Below are 10752 nucleotides of genomic sequence, written 5' to 3'. Positions count from 1 at the left end.
TTAGGCTTCGTTGCTGTGTCCAGCGGGCGAGGGGGCAGCGGGCCGTGAGCAGCTGGGCCCGGGAGAGAGGGAGTCTCTGGGCGTCGGGCATCTCTCCTCGTCCCCTCCCGGAGCGCGGTGACCCCAGGCTGTCCAGGAGCAGCCGCGCTTCCTCACTCCAGGCCGCGGCTACGGCGGGCTGTCCGTGGCGGTCAGAGCGGCGGCCCCGCGCCAACCTGCCGAGACTCCGTTCGGCGTGGATCCACTCCGCGTCTCGCGTGTCGTCAGACTGCAGCCCCTGATGTACCCTCGGTTGCCGGTTCCCCTGGAGAGGGAGTTACAGAAGGCTTGGGAGGGGGCGGGAGACACCTGGAGCGGCCATGACTGACTGCAGCAGTAGGGGTCCGGAAGAGCTTGTTCGGCGGGAGGGCTCTTGAGAGTTTCCCCAGACCCGGACCAGGTCGGTCTTGCTCGGATAAGGGTCACCGGGTGGGAAAGCAGCGGGGAGGCTGGACCCTGGCCGCGGCAGGGTAAGACAGGGTCAGGCTACCCGAGTTACGAGCAGAGATAAAAAGAGGCCACAGCCACTCGGGGACCTCTATGGGGAGGCTACACAGGCTCCAGGGCCTGTGCCCGGCTAGGGACTGCGGCCTCTCTGTACTTCCTGCCTGCCATCTTTGCAGACGGGCTGTCCACTGCTGGGGGGCGGGTGGGGGGGGGGGGGGGGCTGTGTGTGGGCGGCTAAGGGGTCTGCAGGTGATGGAGATCCCGGAGCTTCCTGGGAGATGTGGGGGAGGCTGAGACTCGGATCAGTCATAAGGGATCAGAGACCCTGAACATGGACTGTCAAGTGCCCTATGTGATGGGATGACAGGTGCATCAGTCAAGTTACCCTCTTGAGTGGGTGGTCAGGCATCCGCTGATGTGGGACACTGACACTGGCTTTGGGTCAGATCACCTGTGGCTGTGTGTTCATAGGTCAGGGGTCTTTAACATGCGGGAGGCAAACCCTGGTCAGGTCATCTGTGATGAATGGCAAGCTGTCGATGGTGGCTGTCGCATCTCTTGCTTTGTGCAGGAATCCATCTGCAGGAACCAGCTTCCTGACCCACCATACAGCACCAGCAGCCCACTCACCCCCCCAGCCCTTGTATCTGGCCAACCTCCCCTGCAATAGGACTCCCAGTGACTCTCAGTGGCCTCTGATCAGTGACCCCATCACTGACCCTGACCAAGGACTCATCAGCAACCTTGACAGATGTCCAAAATCATGGCCAATGACAGGACTGATTCTGATAAGTTCTCACTAGTAGCCCATCAAATATATGGATCAACGTCCTATGGCCCAGTAATGATTGATCAGAGGCCCATTGGTTATTTAGACCAAGTCCCTATTAGTGACTTCTATTAAATTTCCATTGATGGTCTTGACCAAAGTTCAATGACCCATGAATAACTAATCAGTATCCTTCCTAGTGATCCTTCAGAGATTCTGGCCTGTGTTTTCCATCAATAACCAAGATCGATGACCAATTAGTAGCCTGCCTGTACCTGCTCTGGTTTCTGGGTAACAGTGAATTCAGGAATAGACTCCAGCTTATCCAGGGTACCCCCATGTATCCCATTTTCACATCTGTTGCTAACTTATACAGGCTGGGCAAGGATGCTGAGTACACCTGCAGAGTCATTTCCTCACCCCCATATTTCTCCTCACCATCCCTGGTTAGGCCTCAGCTGGAGTTAAGCATTTACTGTTTTTTCCAGTAATTGTGTATGGATGTGAGAGTTGTGACTATAAAGAAAGCTGAGCACTGAAGAATGGATGCTTTTGAGCTGTGGTGTTGGAGATGACTCTTGAGAGTCCCTTAGACAGCTAGGGGATCCAACCAGTCCATCCTAAAGGAAATCAGTCCTGAATATTCATTGGAAGGACTGATGAAGCTGAAGCTCCAATACTTTGGCCACCTGATGCAAAGAACTGACTCATTGGAAAAGACCCTGATGCTGGGAAAGGTTGAAGGCGAGAGGAAAAGGGGACGACAGAGGATGAGATGGTTGGACAGCATCACGGACTCGAAGGACACGAGTTTGAGTAAGCTTCGGGACTTGGTGATGGACAGGGAAGCTTGGCGTGCTGCAGTCCATGGGGTCACAAGAGTTGGACACGACTGAGCGACTGAACTGAAGCTGAACTGAGCAGTGTAGTGGGTGTCCAGCTGAAGAGGGAATGGAAAATAAACTGTCCTGGTGCCTAATGCTGGGGTCACAAGCCTGGGGGCTGGAGGGAGGAGTACCCAACTCTTCTCTTGGGAGTCCGGTCTGGGGAACTGAAGGAGAAGCTGGATAACTTGGCCCTGTTATTGGGGGCTGACGTGAAGGGAGATTCAGGTTCTGTCCTGGGGAGTGAGGAGCCTGGGTCCTGCTTTTGGGGGCTCTGTATGGGCCAGGCTTAGGTCAGGACCTGCTGGTGGTTGCTTGCCTCTTTGAGGTCAGAGGTTCTGGCCTGGAGAGGAAGTTTCCTCTAACCTTGCAGCCACAGCCAGCCAGGGCAAGTGCCAGGACTCTGCCCTCAGGGCATTTGTCCCCAGGCTATTGGCACCAGGCTTCTGGCCATGCCAGCTGCTGCCCAGACTTGGCCAGAGCCGGGGTCAGCACCACAGTCTCCACCAGATGGCCAAGAGCATGGCCCATAGGCGTGGGCAGTAAGGTGGTGGAGGCAGCACGAGGGGTGTTCCGACAGCAATCGGTTATCCTCAGTGTCAGGGATAGTGGTGGGGCTCTGCAGCATCCCTGGGGGCAGGAAATTTCTGGGCTTGACCTCTGTGTCGTGGGGTGGCCACCCCTCCCCACACACGGATTTGTGCGCCCTGAGTGCCTAGTCCAGGACAGTACACGAGAAGCCTTTATGTCTCCTTGCTTCAGGTGGATCAGCCCCGGCAGCTGCTTGGCCTCTGGCTCCCCCCTCGGGACTGGTCAGCAGGCGTGGGAGGGGCAGATGGGGCCAGGGGGCCTGGGGTCACTGGGGCTGCTACTGCTCTGGGCTGCGACACACACCTGGTACCTGTCGCTGCTCTGCGTCCGTGTCGCTGATGCCAAGCGCACGTGTCCCGGCCCCGGTCCCCTTCTCTTCTGTGTCCGCCTCTCAGTCCCGAGTCCCGTGTCCGAGTTGGGTACGCCTCTCCATCTCCTAGGCTTGGGACCCCAGCAGTAGGAACCGGGACAGTTTATTTTCCGTTCCCTCTTCAGCTGGACCCCTGTCTCGGCCTCACAACCTGACCCCGGGCAGGACCCCTGTCGTGTTCGCTGGCCCTCGCCAGTTCTTTTCGGATCCCAGTCGGTTCCGCCTGGTCATGCGGCGGGTGAGAGCCGTGGGACTGATGGCTGAGCCTGAGCCGCGGAGGGGCGGGGCCCCCCGACGTGCGGGGCTCTAGGCCAATCGCCGCCTCGGGGAGGCGGGACGATTGACGCACTTCTGACCTGACCAATCGCGAGGGGCTGCGGGAGCCTGGACTCCGCCCGCCCGCCGCCGCAAGCACAAAGAGGCCGACACGCTGCTGGCTCCAGAGGTTTTAAGAAACATCTGCGGCGCAGCGCCCGCCCAGCGGGTCACCGTCAGCCTCGGTCATCATCGGGACCAGGTAGTCCGAGTGCCGGATCCCGAAGGTCCAGCCGCGAGGCTTCCGGTGCTGCGGACCCAGGAGATGTCGCTGGCCTAGTGCTGTCTGCAGGCCTTGGGCTCCCGGCCCCCAAGCTCGCCCCTCTGACCCTCGATCCCGACCCGAGCCCCTTTACCCGCCTCCGACCCTTGACCCTGAAACTGCAGACGACCTGGTCCACGTTGTAGGCTGCAGGGCCGGGATTCAGGGTGTTGCCTTGGGGGAACGAAGTCCGCGGCAGCATCGAGAACTGGGGGGCCCGGGGCTTGTAGACCCCAGGGTTCACCGCGTGGTAGGCGCAGGGCCCGGGTGTCTGCGTGGGGTGGGGCAGGAGAGGCGCTGTGTCCAGCTTCCGGGCCCTCCGACCGCCAACCCCTCGCCGCCCCCTGAAGGCAGCGCCCCCCCCCCCCCCACCCCACCTTGCTGAGGTCCTCGCAGAAGCTGCCCACCGCGCTGCGGCCATAGATGGAGTAATTCGGCGCCGAGACTTTGCCGACTACGCGCGGGCCCAGGAGCGAGGGCATAGTGTAGGTCCCGGGGCCTGCGGGGGCCAGCGAGGGTGGGTCTTTGCGGACTAGCCGGTGTCCCCGCCACTGCTCGTGCAGGGTGGGCCTTCTTGGGCTCACCTGGGGTTTGTGACTCCAGGCGGAGGCCCCAGTTTCGGGGAGCGATGGTGTGCCGAGGCGCGCTGGGGTACGCCGCGTTCCCGGCTCTCTCCGGGAAGTACCTGCCTGCGGGGCAGACCGGGGCGTGGGCCAGAACTGGGTTGGGGACCTAGTGGGGACCCGCGCCGGAGTCCAGGGATTAGGGGGAATCCGAGCCACGATTTGTCAAAGCCCGGTGAGGCTTGGAGCTGTTTTGAGGTCCAGAAGTGGGCAGGGATGGGGGGACTGAATTTGGAATGTTAGGCGGCTCAAGGGGGACGTGGCGGGGGCGGGGGGGGGGGTGCGTTTCCCGAGGGGAGGCGGCTAGGCGTTCAGGAGGCCAGGGCCCCAGGTTCCTGACCCGGTCCGGGAGTGAGGAAGGGCGCCGCGTGCCTCGGGCGGCCGAAGATGGAGTACGCGGGGGCGCTGTCGAGGCCGCGCACGGTCATGCGAGCGGGCACCAGGTGGCCTGGCCCGGGGCCGCAGGATGTCTGCTGTGCCGGGAGGCGCGCGCCGAAGGTGAAGGCCGGGGCGCGGGGCCGCGACGGGTCGTGCATGATGTAGCCTGCCGGGTGCCCCAGCATCACCAGGCGCCGGCCGCTCCCCTGCCGGGCAGCCCCCGCCGGCCCCCCGCCCCCGGCCCGCCGCTGGTACCGGTGCTGGGTGGTAGCTTGTACTTGGGCCCCGGGCCTCTGTAGAGGGCTCCGATGGGGCCGCGGGGCCGGTGCGGCCGCCACGGGCCGACCCAGACGTCCGAGCCCATGGCGCGGTGGGAGCGCTTGCGGCCGGCAACACCTGCGGGCAAAAGGTGGCGGCCCAGGCCTCTCCGCCCGGACTCCGGGGACGCACTCCCGGTTCCCTCCAGATGCGCCTGACTCCGGGGCGGGGCCCGCGCGTATCCCAGACACCAGAGAAACAAACGGCAGCTTTCCTGGCTCCAGAGTGGCGCGGGGCAAGGACAGCTTCGAGGCCATCTCCCGTCCCCCAGCCCTAAAATTAGTTTAGTAGGGGTGTATGTGCGCGCGCCAACTTTGGACGCAGCACTGCGGGAGTGGAATTCCCAGGGCTTCCGGAGAACTGAGATATTTTAGGAACATTGGGGGAGGATAACGGGGCGAGGGGGAGAGAGCGGGGACCTGCTACCCGAGGGGGCCCCGAAGTGGATGCACTGACCTGTTCCTGTGTCTCCTGGCTGGGAAGGCAAGGTGGGGTGTCTGGATCCCCACCACTGCAGGGCCCAACTCCCAGACCCCATTGTGTCCGGGTCGCGCCTCCTGGCAACCGGACTGACCGCCCCACCTGGCCCCGCCCCCAGCCTCTCCTCCTTGGAGTCCATGGCAGCGGCAGGCGTCCTGCAGGCTGGGCCAAGGACCAGAACTCGGTCCACAACCGTTCCCCAGGCTTCAGTACTCCCATTCCGGAAATAAGTCTGCAGACAAAAAACAAGTGGGAGAGTAAAGAAATCAAGCTCAATTTAATTGCTGTGTGTAGAGAGAACTTCGCCTCGATTTAAACGCGTGGAATGCAAAAGCAGTCATGTACTGGGCCACAAAAAAGCCATACAATTAGTAGATATAAACTATTATATATAGGATGGATAAACACAAGGTCTTTTTAGATAGCCCACGGAGCCATGTTCAATATCCTGTGTTAAACCGTAATGGAAAAGAATGTAAAAAAAAAAAAAAAAGGAATATATGTGTGTAATTGAGTCACTTTGCTATAAAGCAGAGACTGGCACAGCACTGTGAATCAACTACACTTCAGTTACAAAAAGAGCCCGTACAAGGTGAATAAATAGATAAAATGGGACACACGATTTGGTCACAATTCAAAACAATTCTAAGCAAACAGTATAAAATGTTTTTAAAAGTGGTTAAATATTTAGAAATTAACAAATTATCTTTGAAAGCTAGCAGCCAGGAGTGCCGAGGGAGCTGGAGGGCTGTGACCCTTGCTGGGGACCCTCGAGCGGGCCCAGGGGGATGAGAGTGACTCCAAGTCCAGCACATGTGTATTGAAGCACATTAAAGGATTCAATATGAAGCACAGAAGCAGATAATGCCAAAATGCAAGCAGTGGCTGATGCACATTCAGTGAGTGGGGCAGTCTGCCTTTCTCCCGCTGCCGAGATGGCGGAAATTAGTTGAAGGTGTTGGTCAATGAGGGAGGGTCCCGGAAAAATGAAAGGGAGCACCACCAAGCGCTGACCTGGAACAAGGATTTCAAGGAGTTTCAAATGCTGCTGTGATTATGCAGGTACCAGAGAGAAATGCTGTGGCAGGAAGATACTCCAGTCAAGACCAACAGATCATCACCTTATTCAGTCATCTCCCTTTAAGCCTCTGGCACTAAAAACACCGCCTCCGGTGCTTATGCTAAGTGAAAGACAGCTGTATTTTCTGAATTCAGAAAGACCTCCTCCAAACCCTCAGAAATCTGTGCAGTTGGTAAGCTAAAAAGAGATCGCTTTATGAGAGAAAATGTGATGTGTGTGTGATAAGTGGCTTCAGTCGTGTCTGACTGTGAACCTATGGACTGTAGCCCACTAGGCTCCTCTGTCCATGGGGTTCTCCAGGCAAGATGGAGGGGGTTGCCATGCCCTTCTCCAAGAGATCTTTCTGACCCAGGGATCGAACCCACATCTCTTAAACATCTCCAGCACTGGCAGGCAGGTTCTTTACCACTAGCACCACCCGGGAAGCCAAAGAAAGAAAGTGCTGTTGGCCGAAATTGACAGCTGGTCAGAACCGATTCCATACCTGTGTTGCGTGGGTCTGCTGCCGCCACTTCTGATCCTCATCTTGACAAGGTCACGTGTGCATTTCAAATATAGATACAGTGGCTGGAGGAACTTTGGATGACATAACTTGTAGGTGCAGCTTCATTAAGATGACAGATAAACTAAATAGATCTACAACTTCTGGAAGCGGAGAGCAAAGGCTGCTCAAGGAGAGATGGCCACGTATCCAATCACCGTGGTATTCTGGCTGCTCACCAGCTGGCTCTGGTTTTGCTGCTCAATTCTCAAAAAGTATTGTCTCAAGAGCTGGAAATACAGAGAATTTGTAAACGTCTTTGTATTTGCACTGTGTGATGTTTTACAGCCCATACCTTGAAGGTGTGTTTCTCCCAGAAAGGAGGGGAGAACGACTTATATTTGCAGAAGCAAAGGCATATTCTGTGACTTGACTGTATTTACCTTTAGCCAGTTCTGCCATAACACCTACTTAAAACTCTCCCTTTGCATGTTTTGTAAATAGGATCTAGGGTTTTAAAAAAAATTTTAAGGAATTTTTTTGCCTCATCCGTTTGCACAAGTAATTCTATGAGTGGGAGAGAAAGTGTATAGAAAATGGATTTGCAGAAATGTCTGTCTGTAAAGAAAAAATAGTGCTTTGTTTTGTCCTGTTTCTCAAACACTAGGAAACAATTTAGTTAATAGACATTTTTGCATCCGCATTTCAACATTAATACTCCTGAAGTCATGGTCTGCTGGCAGATTTAATGAAATCAAGCCATCTTATGTTTCACGATCACCTTAAAGTAATTTCTGACATTTTGAGCAGCTTATGTAACATGGGCAAAATGTGCTTTTTAATTTTTATTTTAGTTTTGCAGATGGTTTTCTATAAAGTACATTTTTACTAAGTCCACGTGTGAATGATTAATGATTTAAAAAATTACCAAATAAAGTACAAATATAGTGTATTTAATAAACTGTCAACCTAAACAAAAATCCAGCAATCAGTCAGATAGAAAACCAAGAGTAGCTGTGAGGCTTTTGTTTTAAAAAGCTGCAGGGTTTCTGTTGCATGTTCTTGAGAAGCTGAGAAAGGCCAGTTTCTTGAGGCTGATGCAATGGGACTGCTGACGAAAACAGTTAAACTCTCAGATAAAAAAGATGAGAGGCCACAAGTGTAGCCTGAAGAGACACACTAAACTTTTCAATAATACTTCAATTTAAATTTTTAAAATAAATTATTTTGTTTCCTTCGGAGAGGTACTCCGAAGTGTAACTTCTGCATCATATGTTCTATTGTTAATTTCTTGAGGAAACTGTACTGTTTCCCATACTGGCAGCACCAATTTACATTCCACCAGCAGTGCGCGAGGGCTCCTTTTTCTCCACATTCTCGCCCACTCTTATCATTTCTTGTCTTTTTGATGAGTCATTCTGACAGGTGTGAGGTAATGTTGTGGATCTGATTTGCATTTCCCTGGTGATGTATGATGTTGAGTGTCTTTTCAGGTTCCTGTTGGCCATCTGTATATCATTTTGAAAAATGTTTCTTCAGGTCTTTTGCGTATTTTTCCTAATTTTTTCTTTGCTTTTTTAAAAAATTGAAGTACAGTTGATTTACAATATTTATTAGCTTCAGGTATACAGCATAGTGATTCAATATTTTCCTGTCCATTAAAATTTTTTTTTGATATTGTACAAGCTGATTATATATTTTGGATCTGAATTCCTCATTCCTTCCCTATGGCTCAGGTGGTAAAGAATCTGCCTGCAATGCAGGAGACCTGGGTTCAATCCTTGGATTGGAAAGAAGCCTGGAGAAGGGAAAGGCTACCCCTCCAGTATTCTGGCCTGGAGAATTCCACGGACTGTATAGGCCAGGGGGGTCACAAAGAGTCGGACACGACTGCGCAACTTTTACCCACTTGGTTATGTTATTGGCAAATATTTTCTCCCAGGCAGTATGCTGTCTTTTTAATTTTTTAAAGACGTTGCATCGGGGTATAATTTATGATGCTGTGTTAGCTTCAGGTGTACAGCAGAGTGAACCTATTGTACAAATACACGCAGCCGTTTTTATCCATCCTCTGTGGGAAGAGCCTTTTCCCACGTAGGCCACTGCAGAGTGCTGAGCAGAGTTCCCTGTGCCGTGCAGTGGGCTCTTACTCATCCCCTATTTTATATATATGGTGGCTCTAGTGGTAAAGAACCCAGGAGAGTGTAGGAGGCATGAGAGACTCAGGCACCATCCCTGGGTCGGGAAGACCTCTTGGAGGAGGGCATGGCAACCCACTCCAGTATTCTGGCCTGGAGAATCCCATGGACAGAGGAGCCTGGGGGGCTACAGTCCATGGGGTTGCAGAGTCAAACATGACTGAGTGACTCAGCACATGCGTGGCAATCCCAGTCTTCCAGTTTATTCCTCCCGCCTTACCCCCTACCCAGTAACCGAAAGCTTATTTTCTACGTATGTACAGTAACTTTTGGTTTTGTAGGTAAGTTCATAGGTAACCTTTTTAAAGATTCCACATATAATCAATATCATGTGATATTTTTCTTTCATATCAATCAATATCATAGATATTTTTCTATCACTCAGTGTGATAATCTCCAGGTCTTTCCATGTTGTCGCAAATGGCATTATTTTGTTCTTTTTTAATGGCTAAGTGATCCTCCGTTGCATTGCTGTCTGTGTGCCACGTCTCCTCTATCCCCTCCTCTGTTGATGGATGCTTGGGCTGCTTCCTGTCCTGCTGCTGTGAGTGGTCCTGCAACGAGCCCGGGGGTGCGTGTGCCTTTTTGAATTCTGCGTTTCTCTGGATTTGTGCCTAGGAGTGGGATTGCTGGTCCATATGGTAGTTCTGTTTTCAGTTTTTAAATGAACCTCTGTACTGTTCTGCACAGTGGCTGTATTAGTGTGCATTCCCACCAACAGTGTAAGATCCAGCGTTTATTGTCTGTAGATTTTTTTGGTGATGGCCAGCGTGAGGCGGTGCCTCATTGTAGTTTTGATTTGTATTTTTTTAATAATTAGTGGTACTGAGCAGAGTCGGACACGACTGAAGCGACTTAGCAGTAGCCGCAGCAGAGCGTCTTTTCAAGTGCTTTATAACCATCTGTATGTCTTCTTTGGAGAAATGTCTATTTAGATCCTCTGCCCAGTTTTTGATTGTGGACTGTTTTTTTTTAATTTTTTTTATTTAGCTCCATGAATTGTTTGTATATTTTGGAGATTAATCCATTGTTGGTTGCTTTATTTGAAAAATGTTCTCCCATTCTGAGGGTTTTCTTTTCTTTTTATTTATGGTTTCCTTTGTGTGCAAAAGTTTTATGTTTAATTAGGTCCCATTTGTTTTTATTTTCATTATTCTAGGAGGTGGATCAAAAAAGATCTTGATGCGATTTATGTCAGAAAGTGTTCTCCCTATGTTTTCGTCTAAAAATTTTATAATATCTGGCCTAACATTTAAGGTTTTAATCCATTTTGAGTTTATTTTTGTGTATGGTGTTAGAGTTCTGTTCTTTTTGTTTTACTGATGGTTTGTTTTTAAAGACACTGCCAAGCTCTCCCCGAGCACCGCCTGTTGCCATCTCACGTCCCACGTGGGACCTGGGCTTCTGGCCACACGAGGCAGCATGTGGGCTCTCAGCTCTGCGACCTGGGCTGGGCCCGCGCCGCCCGCGGCGGGAGCAGGGGGTCCTCACCGCTGCGCCGCCGGGGAAGCCCCGT

General features: G+C 52.9%; 1 protein-coding gene across 5 annotated transcripts; it reads right to left on the bottom strand.

Annotated features, from left to right (window-relative positions):
* Positions 1-3187: 3187 nt before the first annotated feature.
* Positions 3188-5947, bottom strand: ODF3B (outer dense fiber of sperm tails 3B). Of its 5 annotated transcripts, XM_027540396.1 has the most exons (7): positions 5453-5947; positions 4934-5269; positions 4641-4844; positions 4262-4366; positions 4055-4176; positions 3808-3948; positions 3188-3665 (listed from the first exon to the last, which is right to left on the bottom strand). In XM_027540396.1, the coding sequence occupies exons 1-7, from the start codon at positions 5613-5615 to the stop codon at positions 3549-3551; spliced, it is 1188 nt and encodes a 395-aa protein (XP_027396197.1). In that variant the 5' UTR covers positions 5616-5947; the 3' UTR covers positions 3188-3548. The 5 variants fall into 5 exon arrangements, with proteins under 5 accessions (XP_027396197.1, XP_027396196.1, XP_027396200.1 ...); XM_027540395.1 differs by having other exon boundaries at positions 3535-3948; XM_027540399.1 differs by lacking the exon at positions 4055-4176 and having other exon boundaries at positions 3535-3665; positions 3772-3948.
* Positions 5948-10752: the final 4805 nt, after the last annotated feature.

This window comes from Bos indicus x Bos taurus, chromosome 5 (assembly GCF_003369695.1).
Source record: "Bos indicus x Bos taurus breed Angus x Brahman F1 hybrid chromosome 5, Bos_hybrid_MaternalHap_v2.0, whole genome shotgun sequence".
Taxonomy (NCBI): Eukaryota; Metazoa; Chordata; class Mammalia; order Artiodactyla; family Bovidae; genus Bos; species Bos indicus x Bos taurus.
This window is presented reverse-complemented; position numbering and strand designations above follow the sequence as displayed.